The 17,376-nt window shown below is 30.0% G+C and overlaps 1 protein-coding gene across 5 annotated transcripts in view; it reads right to left on the bottom strand.

Annotated features, from left to right (window-relative positions):
- Window positions 1-1,041: 1,041 nt before the first annotated feature.
- The window catches only part of LOC143068131 (protein transport protein Sec23A-like), an 18,752-nt gene continuing 2,417 nt past the window's right edge, over window positions 1,042-17,376 (bottom strand). For 2 of the 5 annotated variants that reach the window (XM_076241937.1, XM_076241935.1), the window contains exons 3-22: window positions 17,190-17,247; window positions 16,731-16,817; window positions 16,196-16,273; window positions 15,727-15,885; window positions 15,092-15,192; window positions 14,588-14,732; window positions 13,769-13,927; window positions 12,997-13,112; window positions 10,308-10,431; window positions 9,471-9,641; window positions 8,934-9,040; window positions 8,365-8,518; window positions 7,974-8,125; window positions 7,570-7,657; window positions 6,362-6,448; window positions 5,898-6,053; window positions 4,980-5,045; window positions 4,583-4,597; window positions 3,760-3,789; window positions 1,042-1,853 (exon numbers count right to left, since the gene is read on the bottom strand). In XM_076241937.1, the coding sequence (XP_076098052.1) occupies window positions 1,761-1,853; window positions 3,760-3,789; window positions 4,583-4,597; window positions 4,980-5,045; window positions 5,898-6,053; window positions 6,362-6,448; window positions 7,570-7,657; window positions 7,974-8,125; window positions 8,365-8,518; window positions 8,934-9,040; window positions 9,471-9,641; window positions 10,308-10,431; window positions 12,997-13,112; window positions 13,769-13,927; window positions 14,588-14,732; window positions 15,092-15,192; window positions 15,727-15,885; window positions 16,196-16,273; window positions 16,731-16,817; window positions 17,190-17,247 (2,146 nt within the window). In that variant the 3' untranslated portion in view covers window positions 1,042-1,760. The remainder of the gene's footprint in view (window positions 1,854-3,759; window positions 3,790-4,582; window positions 4,598-4,979; window positions 5,046-5,897; window positions 6,054-6,361; window positions 6,449-7,569; window positions 7,658-7,973; window positions 8,126-8,364; window positions 8,519-8,933; window positions 9,041-9,470; window positions 9,642-10,307; window positions 10,432-12,996; window positions 13,113-13,768; window positions 13,928-14,587; window positions 14,733-15,091; window positions 15,193-15,726; window positions 15,886-16,195; window positions 16,274-16,730; window positions 16,818-17,189; window positions 17,248-17,376) is intronic. The other 3 variants (XM_076241938.1, XM_076241936.1, XM_076241939.1) reach the window with 3 other exon arrangements.

Genomic DNA, 17,376 nt, shown 5'->3' with positions numbered 1-17,376 from the left:
TTTTGGTCATGTTAAATTATTTGTTGGTCTTAGTTTGTTGAGTTACATTTTACAATCTAAAGTTTCTCTTGCCAGGTCTATCAAAGTTTCTGCAAAAACATAAAGATTGGTAACATGAGTGTACATGCCGGTTTAACTCATCATTTAAATCATTTTAGAAGTCTGTAATATGAATGTGTTACTACAAGTGTCACAAAAACTTTGTATTATCAATGTTCTATGAAAATGAGGTCACAATCTTCATGCCAGACAGACATGTACACATTACAATTATTCCATCCACCAAATAGAGCACCTGAGAAACAGATCAAACAAAAAATTGACATATGAACCACGAATATGAGGTCAAGGTCATATGAACCCTGCCAGGCAAAAATGTACACCTTTTTATCATTCCATACATATTGCTTGTAAAATATAGAAAAAGACCAAACCACAAAAACTAAGCTTTGTTCTTTGAACCATGAAATTGAGATCAAGGTCAGATGTAACTTGCCAGTAGGACATGTTCACCTAACAATTATTGCATACGCCAAATATAGCTGAACTAATTCTAATAGTATCTGAGATATGGACTTGACCACTAAACTTAAACTTTGATCACCAATCCATGAAATGAAGTTCAGAAAAGAAGATCTTTAAAAAGGAATAAAGTGGTAACAATGGCTGCCATGGCCCTTTAGGCCAGGTGAGCTATTATGGAGCACCTTCATTTAGGGGTCAATATGGGGGTCCATTAACATGTTAACAACACCTCGATTTTGGCAAAAACAGTTAACAAAAAATGCAAAAATGCTGATAACAGTTAACAAAGTGGGTTGAAAACTTAACAGCTTAAATTGAGCTCAAATAACAGTTAACAACACCTTGAAAAGGACCATAACAGGTTAACACAAAAAGGTATTGCTCCCCTCTTTACAGAAGCAAGTGCTCAATTCTGCTTTGTTTTCATCCTGATCATTTCTTTATCTTTGACAGTTCATTCTAAACTTCCATTCCACATATGATATTTCTATGATGAAATAAGACAATATGCATAAGTTTGGTTATTTAAATATTTTATTTTCATCAATGATAAAATGGTGCTGATTCATTAACATCAACTAGACTTAATTTTTCATAAAAGACATAAATAATGGCACTATAGACAAATGATGTTTATAAACAAATGAAACAGCACTTAATACTTCATTCTAACATTTTTACAATTAGTTTTATTGAAACAGTTCTTGATACTTTCTTCAAATATTGAGTATTGAACACATTCACACAATGTCACAAGAAATTTTAAAAGTTTATCTAATTCTGTTTACAAGAGTAAACATGTCATATGAATTACTACTGAAATACATTTTTAATACATTTGATGTGCTTGCTAATATTCATAAATTTCCAGAATTAGAAGTTAAACTTGCTTCATTCCAATATTTTCATTTTAAAATATTTTAACTTTAAAATAGAACAATGAAAATATCTGTACTTGAAATAGTCTACAACACATTAACTCTATTATAACAACATACAACCATCAGTTCCTTGTATTCTTCTTATTAGTTCATATAAACAACCTGTCACACAGTCAGCATGCACACATGTTGCATCTTAAATAAGTAATTTAAATTTTGTATTTTGCATTAAAACGTCCAACAAATATTAACATTTCTTATCACAACATGCTTATTGGTCTCTTATGTCCTGGTGGTTACTGGTCATGACCTCATAATGATATTCAAAGTTCAAAGTTTATACAAGCATCGTCATCAAGAAGAGCTAGATACAGCTAATTTCTTGAGATGTTCCATAAATACTTGTAAGCTGACATCGTCTGTAAGTACGGCTGCTGCAGCACCATCCTGAAAAAATTAAAATAAGAAGCTGTTTGAAGAAAATCTCTATTACTGTGGTCACAGATGTGTGATGTGTTTTCTTTTTTTAAGTTTGGTGTCAGGGGTGGAACAGCAGCAAAACTGAGATAGGGTTTCTGTGGCCAAGTGGGCTACGTAGTTCTGGTCTATTTCATTTCAACTATGTTATTATTGTATGTATCTTTGAGTGTTGTTCATCCTAGTTGTTATTTTCTATTTTTGCTTCAGTTCTTGATTGGAAAAAAAAAAAAAAAATTATAAGCAGTATAGCATTTTTGACCTTTGAACTGACACAATTAATCTATCCTTTAATAAATAGCTAAAAATCTGCATGCAGACTTATTTACATATTTAGTGTCAACTGAAAAAAAACAATAGTTCAGACACGTCATGCAAAATCATGATACAAACTGTTTATGCTAAATTATAAAAAACAAGAATGTGTCTAAAGTACACGGATGCCCCACTTGCACTATCCTTTTCCATGTTCCATGGACCGTGAAATTGGGTAATTATCTAATTTGGCATTAAAATTAGAAAGATCATATCATAAGCAACAAGTGTACTAAGTTTCAAGTTGATTGGACTTCAGCTTCATCAAAAACTACCTTGACCAAAAACTTTAACCTGAAACTCCCACTTTCATTTTCTATGTTCAGTGGACCGTGAAATTGGGGTCAAAAGTCTAATTTGGCTTAAAAATTAGAAAGATCATCTCATAAGCAACAGGTGTACTAAGTTTCAAGTTGATTGGACTTCAGCTTCATCAAAAACTACCTTGACCAAAAACTTTAACCTGGACGGACGAACGGAACCACAGATGGACGGACGGACGAACGGAGCCACAGACCAGAAAACATAATGCCCCTCTACTATCGTAGGTGGGGCATAAAAATATTGTTAAAATCTAAACTGAAACTCATTCTGAAGCAATTATGAATGATATTTAAGTGTTGGTATGGTAAAAAACAGCATTATTTTATAATATTAAAGGATCTTTTAATTTCCTCTTTTTTAATTACCAGTATGTATTCTTTTATTGTTTGTTATTGTTGTGATAAGAAAAACTTTGAGAAAGTATTAAACAAGTACATGTATTTTTGAGTGGAATGAACAGAACCATATATTCAATACACACAGACAACCCATGACCAAGCACATTTACAAAACATTCATTTACATTCCATATAGTAACATGCAATCAATCATATTTCTAAAATAACATTATCATGGTTACTACGCCTGTAAAGAAACAGTTTAAGTTGTTTCTTTTCTATGCGATTGGACAGTTCAAATTTTATTATAGTTATTTGATTAGGTTTTAATGATAAAAATATTCAATACATGCACTGTAGTCAGTAAATGACAAATCAATCAGTTCCATAGTTAATAATGGCCTATATGGACTTATTCAAGTTAAAATCAGCATTCAGCTAGGCAATCAAAGAATTAAGAGTAGTTTCATTTTTCCAGTTTATGTGGTCAGCTTATTTTTTTTTTTTCTTTGTGGGCAAAAGGTCATTATAAGTTCCTTTAAAATTAAGAAATAATATCATGAATTTAAAATTGGAATTGTTGAACATTGAACGAAATTGTGTATCTTATAATTTTCATTTCAGGTAAAGCTGCATAAGAACAATGCTTAGAAAATTTTGTGTAAAAGTTGTTATTTTTGCTAAACACACCCTGTTGCAACTTTTTCTTTTTAAATATAGAATTTTTAGAATTCGCTTCATGTTGAATATTTCATTTTTAAGTTTGTTTTTTGTTGTTGGCAAAAGTCCTGTAACAGAGCCTTTTCTTCTAAATAAACTTTTAAAAAAATTCATGCATTATTTTTGTCATAAATGTTGTTGGTAACTATCACCCAATAATAATAAATAACAATTACTACCTCTGAACTACCACCTCCAAATGATATTATCTGTCATAAATAATGGTGCATGTTAATACAGGGGTAAGCATAGTAAAGGGAATAATAATAAATAGTAATAATAAAGTTGTGTGAATCTGTTAATAAAGATGTTCAGAGGAAACACAATTGTTTCAATGCATTGGGCAACAGCTTTATCAGCTGACAGTGTGAGATCCTAACAGGTAGTCAAGTTATGCCTCTTGTTTCATTATGATTCAAAGATATTCACATAGTCTCAATTTTATCCTATAATGCTGGAAACAGTTTACATTCTCAAGATTATATGATGGTTTGTTTTTATGGAGAGCTGTTTTAAAAACATATTTTATATATATATATATAGATTTATCTTTCCCCTCTCCTCATCATAACAAACATTTATTGTTAAATGAAGGAATACAAATCAATAATTTCTAACTGGAGATATTCCAGTTAAAATATTTAATTGATTTATTAACAAGTTTCACATGTTAAAGAAATCACTAAACTTCAGCATACTGTTGATTTATTGTTATTTCTTGTACCAATTTTCATGGCCTTTGTGGGAAAAGATAAACCACAAATGTAAAACTTCAACAAAGTTTCATTAGGCTCTAGGGCAAACCACAAATCAAATATTCATGAAAAATACAATTTTTCCTCAATCCCCAAAAATTGTTATCCATGAATCAACAGTACTAAAGAGAAACATGTGAGTTGGTTTTGTGTCATGAATAATATTAATGGGATTTTCTAACATGCAATTGTTTAGACAACATTGAGTTATTTCCCCTTGTAAAATGTTTATGACAAATATACACACCCCTCCTGCTGTGGACTAGAATTGAAAATAAATGATTAGTAAAAAGGGTTCAAAGATTGCAATGCAATAACAGAAATGTGGGAATCCATGCATTGAATCAAATAGTTATTAATGATGGCTATACATGTTTAGCCTTATGTTGGCGCAAAGTTCTTCATAATTGTAAGTTCTTATCTTAGTATCATTCAATTATCTATCATAACACATTAGGTATTAAAAAGCTTAACAAAACAAAACTTTCCTTAAATTAAGATAAAGCAAGCAAATAAGAATGCTGGCTATATTTGTGCATAAAGTTATAGTTTGTATGTAAAATATGTTTGGTGAGTATGAATTCATTGTAGTAAATTAAATATGGCAAAATCAAATGTACCAAAGTCATATTAGTGTAACCTACCTGTCCCCAGCCAAAAGCAGTATTATGTGTCTGTGAGGGATTTACTCTTGATAATAAAAACCTGGCCTGGAATAAGAAATATAAAGTATATAGCATTTATGGACATACCATTTTAATGATATTTCTAGTTCTAAAATATATCTGTAAAATTACAAGTCATATTGAATCAAATTGTGTTTCCATAATTATAATATTTCCATATCAAATCAAAACCATATAACAATAAATATATTACCAGAGCTTGTTCATATTCATATACATATTAAGGAGGCTCGAGGGTATAAAAATTTCAGAAAAAATTAAATATTTGTTTTTCACTACAAATTTTATTTATTACCTTTTGTAGTTGTTACTTTATCATATGGTACAAAAATCATTCAAAAACAATCAATTCGTGTTGGCCCCAGATGACATTTAAAATGTGTACATCATTGAAAAAGTTCCAAATTATCTCCCTTTGGTGGAAAAATGCCCTTTTTTGGCTTTAAAATTGATATATCTTTGTTAACTCATCGGTGACATATATTTTTTAATATAATTTCCATATAAGCTGTACTTAAACTAAATTATTGTAAAATTTGAGCGATTTCTGTAATAAATTTCTTTTTTTATTTCGATAATACCTATATTTCTCCTATTACTTCAACCACCTTTACAAAAATGTATGCTTCTTTCGAAGGCAGATTGTGAGCGCAAATGAACGGTGACCCCACTTTTTTATTTTAATTTTCTATTAACTATAAGATAAAGTTCATTTATAGAAAAATATAGAGAAATCCTATATAAATGATTTAGACCCGCGAACCCCCTTAAGTTTAGTAATTTGGTTTGTCTATTTAGTCAGTTCATTTTGTTGAAATAACGTTATATAAATGGAATTAACAAGTCAGGTTGTAAATATAAGGATAATGAATTTACCTGTGATCCTTCATGTTCAGTATCTATATATCTAGGCATTGGAAATCTAGTCTGTAATATTTCTTGTGCATCATCTACTGGAGCATGCAGTAACTGTTTAAAATTTTCATACTCTGGTTGTTCTTGGTATCCTTGTTTTCTCCATTCATGTATAGTCTAAAATAATATTTATAAATACCAATTAATTATTATTTTAGAAGTCTACTTTTATTATGACTTACAATTTAAAGAAGTTTTAATATTAATTTACAAAACAATTAAGCTTACTTCTACACATTTAATGGGATACATCATTGGGGATAATGATATGTATTATAAGCTTAAAAGCAGAAAGACATTTATAAAAGGAAATCTTATCTTGATTAGAATAATTAGGTATGGATAAAAGAATTGAGCCAAGTAAAGGGGGTAATAATCAAAAGCTTTAAAATCCAAGAAATTTATACCTGTTAAAGAATACTTACAGCACCATGATAGATAACTATCTGGAAAAATGTGTCCATTAGTAATATCCTATCTGGTTGTATACTGCTGGTATCTAATAATACAGGCTGAAATCATAATAATATTACATATAATACAATAATTCAGCAATTCAGCAATATAACAGCCTAAATTCAAAATATAAGAATAACTCATCTGAAGAGCTAACCATTTTAAGGTATTTTTAGGTATCTAAGAAGAATGATAGCTTGCAATACCAGAAACAATACCCAATTTGTGTATATCAACTTCAAACAAGCCTTGCATTTTTTATAATAAAAAAGGAAGAAAATAAGACAACATAATTGTATCTTTGTATATGGATATGTCTATCAATAGAGAATACAGTTTCAAAAGTAATAACATTCAGAATATATCATCAATGGGAATATCTTATTCTCCATAAAATTAAAATAAATGGGGAATGTGTCCATAGGGACACAGGTGATGCCCCCAGTGATGCTGACAAAATTTGAAAAAAAAAACGGAGATTAATGGTAGTAAGAAATGTATATACATTTCATTAAATTTAGTTGTCAGAGACAAACCTTAGTTAGAGAACGGAAACAAAAAAAGCATTTTTTTTTTTATTTTTAAAGGGGCATAACCCTAGAATGGTAAAGATTGCTTTAATCTATTAGTGGGAAGTAAAATTGAATATTACATTGTATAAAGCATTGGTTGTAGTTGATTCAACTTACATTCTGTACAAAGAAAGATAACTTCAATTTTCAAAGAAGATTTTAAAAATGACACATTTATATTTTTAGAACAGCAATTTTTCCTTTTGTAAAAGGGCATAACTCTTGAACTGTAAAAGTGACGTAATGTGTCTTTGCCACCAAAATTTAAACTTGACCTGTGTTTTGTGGTAATAAGCATTGTGTATAAGTTTCATAACTTTTAGTTGAGGCAAACTAAAGTTAGAGAACGGAAACCAAATTTTGTGATGTACGGACAAGGTTAAAACTTAATGCTCCAACTGCTACAGCGGGGCATACAATTGTGAATTCTAATTGAAATTGTTGCTTAGGGATTCCCAGAAATATAGCTGAGTTATGAAGCAATTTTGTTAAAGTATGCAAAGGCTTTTGAACAGAAACCTAAACTTTGATTATTTTTCTGCATTGACAAGGATCCATTTGTATTCGACCTTTGTCATTCAATCATATTTAACTATAAACCTTACCTCTGGTGTACCACTAAATGAGTAGGCATATAATATTGGCTGTATCATTATCAATGACTGTGTTAAATCTTCTATATTCAGCATATGTCTAAAACATAAACATATTTTTATATGTAATTTGTCTTTTAAAGTTAAGTCTTATTTCATTACAAGATTATAGTTGTTATATTTCTAGGTGTCCAAAAATAAAAATATGCATTTATGCATTTAGTTTAGACAATGTTCCTTAATGCTAGGTCAATCTACAATATTATCATTGTATGATATTCTTTTTAAAAATTATCATGAAGTATCAATTCAAACATTAAAAATCATTTCACACAATAATCCCATTAAAATATAATGCTGATATTTCAAAACCTGTCATAATTAAATAAAAGGTAATAATTTTTTTTAACATTTACCTGTAATATGACGTTTCATCAGGGCTATTATTGAAAACTTGTAAAAACTGTGATCTTCGTAAATGAAACATAAATTGTGGATATAATGAAAAGTTTTCTGAAAATCTGAATGAGTTTGGATCATCTTTGTGGTATTCACCAAATTTCTGGCACTGAAAATGAATAAAAAATTACATTAATTATTTGTTTTAAAAGTAATTTGAATTTACAATTACTTCATTATAATACTGATTAACAGCTTAAAAAAATGTTGTTCTATGTAAAAAAAGTTTTTTTGCTGACAATTCTTTTAAGTTTCCTATAGACTTTAAAGAACATTTCATGTTTTGTTGATTTAACATTCAAATGAGATAACAAAGCTAGACAGAAAGAGACTGTTTAAAGAACTTACCAGCCTAATTAACATTCTATCTAACCATCTAAGAACATCAGGACCATCATCAGTTTCTGCTCTGAACACTGCTAACCTTGCCATTAATACTGCTGATGCCTCTTGGTCAAAGCCAGCAGATATATGTTGTATATTGGCACTAGCATCTGCCCAACTGTAATCAAGGTTTAATAATTAATTAGATGTGAGTGAATGCATATCATAAGAGCTTTCAACTTAATATAAATTGATAAAAGTCAGTTTACCAAAAACCTGTTTTTATACAAACAGCATGAATAGCACTAACATTTTCAATACATTGGAATGATATAATGTTACTCAAATATTCATCCATTGCAGATTTTCTAAGACATCATTTTAAACCAAAGTTGGTTGTTCTGCTTGCAGGTTTGTCAGGAAATATGAATGTGCAATGTAATTAATCATAAAATTTGTCAAATCTCAATCTCTGCTGACATGCAAACATCCCATATTGTTCTTACAGGTTTTTTGTTTTAATCATGCTAACAATAGTATATGACCAAGTTCTATGTATGAAAGTGATAATTTATTCTTACATGTACACTTACTTCCTAGCTACTGTTGATACCCGTATCCGTCTCTGACCACTAGAATGCTGATACTGTGTTATAAACTGTATATATCCTCTACCTCCTTGTGGTATAGGAGCATTGTGCTGAAACACATAACATTTAGAATATAAGGCTATTGATATTTTCAATAACATTTTTCTGTTTTAAACTCCATAAGGATATCTCAACAAGCATAAAAAACAAAGTTTCTTGTCCATTAAATTTATTAAGAACAACTTGATATGTAGCTAACTAACAATTCTAAATTTCATACAAAAAAACAGTCATGAAAACTTAAATAAATTGTTTCAATGCCAGTTTTGTTTATAGACATATTATCACTTGTAACATATTTCTTATAAACACATTGCAAACTCTACAACTTCTTTTGACAGTCAACACCAATATAAATATTAACTAAGCAAAATTTAAAAACTATTTTCTTTACACTATCTCTTTCAATTTATTTCTGCAACAATAAAAGAGTAGTAAAAATGCCCTATTCATTCATTTAAAGTAAAATTATTAACTTACTTGGTTAACCACTTCAAAAAAGAATGCTAGAGTAAGGTTTGGATAAAGTCCACATAACTTCCATTGCGATGTACCACCAAGTCCCATTTCTGTATCAGACACAGATGTCCCTTTAACACCTAAAGATACACATGGACCAATAGCTCCAGATACTTTAAGCTCTTTCGATGTCTGAAAAACAAAAATAATTTAAGCTGTGACATTGAAGTACAGTGATAAACTCTACTGTTGTAATTTTGCAAGAATATAAATAGATCATTACTTTAAAAATTAAACTTCAAAGCATTACAGTCCTTATCATAATGCTAGCAAGACAAAGGTTTGTTTGGGGTGCTTGCTTTTTTTGTATCAATGTTCGCTTAAGCATTGTAATGAAGATTGACATATGAAAACAATAAATTATTTGTTGTATGAAAACAATATGAAACTTGTATACATTATATTCAAATTTAATTGGACATTATAAAAATAATCAAATTTACCTTAACATGTAGTTTAACTCTGCCTACTTATGTTGCAGAAGTCAATCTTAATAACAATGCTTGAGCAAACATTTTTACCAACAAAGCAAGCAAGTAAACCAAACCTTTGTCTTGCTAGCATTATGAAAAGAGCTTTAAATATTTGCTGCAAGAGAAATATTATAAAGCTACCATCAGTTGGAGGGGTACTTATTTGACTTCAAATATTCCCTTGCATTAAGAATAACTGTTGCCTTCATGCATAAAGAACAGGGTTATTTATAGATTTCAATACAGAACAATCTAAAATATCTAGAACGACAAAATTTAGTTTTTAACTAGCTCATTCAACAGATACTTATTTCTATACATTTACCTTGACTTCTACTGTTGCACCAAAGCCCATTTTGAATTCTTGTTTACCATCTTTTGAAAATACCCTTTGAAAAGTCTGTTTAAACATGGATGAATTAAAAGAATCACCCATTACCATGTGACCTCTAAAATATAAAGAACGAAATAAAGTTAATTGAGCTGTTTAAGCTTTAACTCAATCAATAACAGCAAGTCTGATTACTTTTAATTACAAATAGCCCAAACAAAAATACAACAACAAAAAGACCAAATTTTAAAATCAAAGTAAGTTGATATGGGGACGAAGTCCCCAATAACGGTAGAAAAATAAAAAAAAAAAAAAAAAAATAAAAAAAAAAAATTTGGGAAATTTCCTGAAATTTTTCTTCTACTAATGAACTCAAAATCATTAACTTTTTTTCAGACTTTTTTAAATCCCCGCATTTGCGCAGAAATCTACTTCCTTTTCCGGTCTTGTTGGCATGAGACTTTGAATAATATAAATATTTATCAGTTTACTAAATATAAGGAAGGAACTCAATACCAATTAATTTTTAATAATTGTTTGATATGAAACCAGATGCTCCGCAGGGTGCAGCTTTATACCACCGCAGAGGTTGAACCTTGAACGGTTGGGGCAAGTATGGACACAACATTCAAGCTGGATTCAGCTCTAAATTTGGATTGTGATTAAATAGTTGACACAGCATAGGTTTCTGACACAGAATGAATGTGGTCTAATGAACTTAAAATACTTTTTTTTCCTTTGAGCAATTCACTATGCTGTTGAATATTAATCCTCTCAAAAAAATGTTTGAAGAAATTTCCTTTTTATTCATGAAATCTGAAATGAGAAAAATTTAACCCCCCCCCCCCCCCCATTTTTTTTTTCACATCCCCCTTTCCCTTTTTCCAAAACTGATCTCAATTCAAATTTCTAATGGAGTTTGCAACAATAACTACTCATTTAAATACATCATAAAATATTAAAATGTAACAAAAGGTGCTTGTTATCACTGAATGGTAAAGACTGTTTTAATTTATCAGTTGGTAGTAAAAGTGAATATACATTGTATATTGTATAAAACAATGATTTAAGTTGATTCAACTACTATTCTGGACAAAGAAAGATAACTCCAATCAATTGAAAATTTCTTGCTATTGCACAATATTGTGCAATTAGATATTTCTTGCTATTGCGCAATACTGTGCAATTGAATATATTTGCTATTGCACAATACTGTGCAATTGAAGATTTCTTGCTATTGCGCAATACTGTGCAATTGAAAATTTCTTGCTATTGCACAATACTGTGCAATTGAAGATTTCTTGCTATTGCTGAATACTGTGCAATTGAAAATTTCTTGCTATTGCACAATACTTAATATAATAATTTTGGATCCTGATTTGAACCAACTTGAAAACTGGGCCCATAATCAAAAATCTAAGTACATGTTTAGATTCAGCATATCAAAAAAGCTCAAGAATTCAATTTTTGTTAAAATCAAACTTAGTTTAATTTTAGACCCTTTGGACTTTAATGTAGACCAATTTGAAAACGGGACTAAAAATTAAGAATCTACATACACAGTAAGATTTGGCATATCAAAGAACCCCAATTATTCAATTTTTGATGAAATCAAACAAAGCTTAATTTGGACCCGATTTGGACCAACTTGAAAACTGGGCCAATAATCAAAAATCTAAGTACATTTTTAGATTCAGCATATCAAAGAACCCCAAGGATTCAATTTTTGTCAAAATCAAACTAAGTTTAATTTTGGACCCTTTGGAACTTAATGTAGACCAATTTGAAAACGGGACCAAAAATTAAGAATCTACATACACAGTTAGATTCGGCATATCAAAAAACCCCAATTATTCAATTTTTGATGAAATCAAACTAAGTTCAATTTTGGACCCTTTGGGCCCCTTATTCCTAAACTGTTGGGACCAAAACTCCCAAAATCAAACCCAACCTTCCTTTAGTGGTCATAAACCTTGTGTTTAAATTTCATAGATTTCTATTTACTTAAACTAAAGTTATTGTGCGAAAACCAAGAATAATGCTTATTTGGGCCCTTTTTTGGCCCCTAATTCCTAAACTGTTAGAACCAAAACTCCCAAAATCAATCCCAATCTTCCTTTTGTGGTCATAAACCTTGTGTCAAAATTTCATAGATTTCTATTTACTTAAACTTAAGTTATTGTGCGAAAACCAAGAAAATGCTTATTTGGGCGCTTTTTTGGCCCCTAATTCCTAAAATGTTGGGATCAAAACTCCCAAAATCAATCCCAACCTTCCTTTTGTAGTCATAAACCTTGTGTCAAAATTTCATAGATTTCTATTCACTTTTACTAAAGTTAGAGTGCGAAAACTAAAAGTATTCGGACGACGACGCCAACGTGATAGCAATATACGACGAAAAATTAAAATTTTTGCGGTCGTATAAAAATGTAACCTGATGACAGTGTTTCTTTGTTTACATTGAATATGACATCATAACTCAAATAACGTCACAACAATAGAAATAAAATCGGAAACGTTACGGTATTTCCGTTTCTTTTATTAACATGTTTGAATTAAATAAAAATAATTCATACAGACTTCGTTCCCATTAACAGGTAATCCCTGCCTCATATTATTTCTTGCAATAGAAAAATCTTGAATACTTTAACAGTTTATACTTTTTAAATTAGTGTATACTTACCCAGTATATCTAGGACAAAACTTCATCTCATGTAGACCTGTCTGATCTAAAGCACAGGAGTATATATCTACAATATGTCCATTGTTTGCTGATCTGTTAGCCAAGGCCTCATAGTGCTGATAACAAACAAATAATACAAAATATCTTTTATTTTTCAATCACTTAAACTATATGTTGTTACAATCATAATGAACAGGGTTTCGTTATACATCAAAACAAGTTTCTATTAGAGAGTATCTGTAATCTATTAGTGAATCATGTTGTAAAGTTTGCTGGAGTTATGTATTGTTTTGTATTGTCATATCCCTTTAATTGATATATGCTAAATGTTTCTTTTTATAAATGACACGCATATATATTTTTGCCATATTTAATTGATTCTTTCGATAATTTTTTTATGAACAAAACCCAAACCAAACTAAAATTCTTGATATTGGCATGCAAAAGCAACATCAAATTTAAAGTTAGTTAGGGCTGTTCTAAATCTAAACACATGGGTGGACAGGAGCCAGGTACACTGCTTATGTTAGACCCCAACTACCCATTATATGAACTTTAATTCTACAAAATTCTTTAGAAAATGCAAAAACCCTCCTTAAATCCCAACCAGCCCTTACAAATTCTATGATGTACATGTAAATATGTTTTTATGATATTGCAAATGTTTTTGTATTTATACAAGATGTGATCTCTTGCATACACTTAAAATGAAAGATTGATGTTTAAAACATTAAGTAAATTTTCTGTGACATAAATTTTAAAACAAACATACCTTCATTGCTTTCTTCATATATTTTACATTGTCTTTCTCTATATCATGATGTGATCTGATAGGGTGTTTAAGTTCATCATCAACAACCATACCAGGTCCTTGTGTACATGGTCCACCACAAAATAACATTATTCTAGCTCCTGTGTTTGGGAAGGTACACTGAAAAAAGGTATATATCAAGTATGAAGTATTTTAATTAATCTAAGATTTATCTTATTATCCAGCTAAGTAATGCATATAAATAAGATTGAAAATAGACAAGTTCCAAGTCAGTCTCAATGGCCTTTGATAGTTTTGTATGTTTTTAAATTTTAATTCATTTATATGTTTTGGAGTTAAGTATGATGTCCATTTTCACTGAACTAGCACACATTTTTGTTCAGAGGCCAGCTGAAGCCTGCTTCTGGGTTGCAGGATTTTCTCTCTGTGTTGAAGGCCAATTGGTGACCTTATTTGCTCTTGGGTCAGGTTGTTTTCTCTAACATATTCCCCATTTCCATTCTCAATTTTAATGTAACTATAATCAAGAAACATTTCGAATATATATTTTTTGCGACATTAAAAAAAACAAAATCAACCATGTGGACTTGACAAATACATATTACTTAATAATATTTAATAGTACAAACTGGACATGTGATATAGATAGATCTAAAAAATAAAACATGTATTTATTTACTAATACAAAGCTACTTCTAAAATTTTAGGTCAGTCAATAAATGATGTGCTATTATTTATATCACGAAAATGGCAGTAAAGAATACTGAAATGCTTGCCATTTTTATAGGTTTAAAAAAGCATGGACTATAGCTTACATACCTCTAAGAGTCCTACAGCTATTGACAAAGCTACACCAGTAGCCCTAAGTGAACGTTTGCCTTGTGTTACAGGCCATGGATCTCTTTGTAGTTCTCCTAATAAATCTGTTAAGTTCATATCACATTTATGGACTGGCTGTAAAAATCTGAAATTCAGATTTAAGAATATACTTATTTTTTTCAGTGAGTTTAACTTCATTCTTTTCATTGAAAAAGGGAGTGTTTAACATTTTTAAACTTACTACATTCACACAGCAGTTGGAAGTAACTCACATATAACTTTGAAACAGATGAATTTCCCCCCTGAAATTACATTATTTAAAATTATGATACAATAATTTCTTTATACATTCAAAATGTTATTTGTTTTTTTACAGAATTTATTTCAAACAAGCCCAACCACTACTATAGTAACCCTTTCAAACTTGAAGTTTATGTAGTTGACTATCGCACTTAATTCCTAGACTCTCATATATCTGTGTTTTTAATAATTGTTCCCTCCTACCTATTTGAAGGAAGCTGATGTTGCTGGGGTCCCTGTGGTCCTCCTCCTCCCCCTCTCTGTTGTTGTGCAGGAGCGGCTCCTTTGCCAATGCCAAGCATATCCTTAAAGCAAAATTACAAGTTCATCATGAGTTAAGATAGATGAATTTTGACTAATTCGTGTACCTTTAATATCTATTTTTTTAAAATAAGATGATTAATTTAGTTTAAGTAAAATGTTATTTTTGACTGAGTCTTCCTAAGTTGGTGTGACAGGTAACTGTAAAATTTCAAAATACACAATAAGGTAAATTACTATTATTCATTAAATGACTTGTATCTACATGTATATTGATAGAATCTGATTACCGCAACAAAAAGTTAGTACATTATACATCACTGTATAGCCATGGTCATAACCAATTATAAATGTCAGAATTCAATGTTAATAAAGTGTTTTGCAAATGTTGTGTGAATTTTATATCTTGTGAAATATTTTCAACCCAAGATTGCATGGTGTATCCATTAATTTTCTTGCTTTGTTTAAGACCCATTGGTCGCCTTAGGCTGTTTTCTGCTCTTTGGTTGGGTTGTTGTCTCTTTGACACATTCCCCACCCATTTCCTTTCTCAATTTTATATTTTTGAGAAATTTTACCTGGATTTGTTTGGCATTTAAATCTTTGGTTCCTCTGAAGACATAACTTTTTGAACATCCTTCACATCCTAGTTCATGAACTTGTACCATTTTACCGTAGGTTATCAATCCTATCAAAGCATTCTGTGGTAATAAACTCAGGGACATTTGCAATGATTCCTGTAATAAAAAGAGTCTTGTGAAAGGAAGTGTCATATCTTATCAGAGACAACCTAGCTAACTATTGATTTAACAAACATAGCATACTTAAAGCATTTGATAAAAACATAACATTTTTGTAATTGTTGACTGAACATTTTTTAAATTATATTGTCTTCTTTTTTTTATCGGAAAAGGAAAGTAAATAATATCATCACAGAAAAAGTTTGAAAGAATGGACTGTTGTTTGTGTAATCATATGAATATGATTTTAAATATGTAGCATATCCTGCATGACAACTCTTATATGTTGACCTTAAATAAACTTTACCTTTACAGCTTGTAAATCTTCCTCTTCCATACATGTATCCAATACAATTAGAAAAACAGGTGGGTGACATTGGGCTCTCTGTAATGATCAATAAAATGTAAACCAACCCTACATTTACTTTCATTTCCAACAAAACCTTTTTTAGGATGAATTTTACAGAACAATTTTTGAAATATATGGCAGCATTTTGAATGAGTATCTGAACAAATGCCATATCATCTAGGTTTACCACTATTTTTCAGAAATGTTAAACATGAAATCCTATTTTGATGTGCAATAACCTTTAAAATTTCTTGACCAATCTTTTAACTGGTAAAAAATTAAGAATTGATAATGTCAAATGTTGTAGCAACTTATTTCATAATCAAGCTATTATATTTCAGTTTTGCTCTTTGCAAATGGTCGATGATTGAATGGTTTAAAGTGATTAATAAATTCAATTGTTACTTAGATATTGATAATTTGTAAGTTAAACAGTAATAATAAAGCGGTTCCATGTGATTCACACATGTAATACACAAAATGATATACTTACAGTAATTGTGTATTCTAATGTAGAAAACTGAGGAATTATTTCTGCAGGTTGATGTTGTTCTGAGATGGCTGCATATTGTGGAGGAAACTGAAATAAAATACATTAATAACAAAAGTGTATAAAATGTTATGGTTATTCGCTAATCGAACAGGTTTTAATGTTTTTACATAGACTAAGTCCCTATAGATCACAAAGTCAAACTGTGTCTGTTCATGTACTGATATTGTGTCATATATCCTTTGTTTTTTTCCCTATCATACAAATAGAAAGTGTTCTAAAGTACATCTAATTCTTACTTATACATGTGTAAGCTGATATACTGTACACGGAGTCTGATTTAGTAAACCAAAAATGCCTGTTGTTAAGATGCGAATTGGGATTTTGTTTTAAAAAAAATGTATTGACACACTAGTATCATTCAATGTGATTTCTTTTTTCACAATGTAGAAGTCAACTTACAGGGTTCCTTTGGAAACAGAAGTTACATGCCCAAATCTTTGCTCTGTAATCCACTTGGCTGAAATGACATGAAAAATTATGTGAACATCTACATAAAAAATATTGCTAGGATGTTAGCCACTGTATAAATGAAAAAAGATAATGTTTATATTGTATTTCATAGCATAGAAATTTGCTTAACACTTCC

This window comes from Mytilus galloprovincialis, chromosome 3 (genome assembly GCF_965363235.1).
Source record: "Mytilus galloprovincialis chromosome 3, xbMytGall1.hap1.1, whole genome shotgun sequence".
Classification (NCBI taxonomy): Eukaryota; Metazoa; Mollusca; class Bivalvia; order Mytilida; family Mytilidae; genus Mytilus; species Mytilus galloprovincialis.
This window is presented reverse-complemented; position numbering and strand designations above follow the sequence as displayed.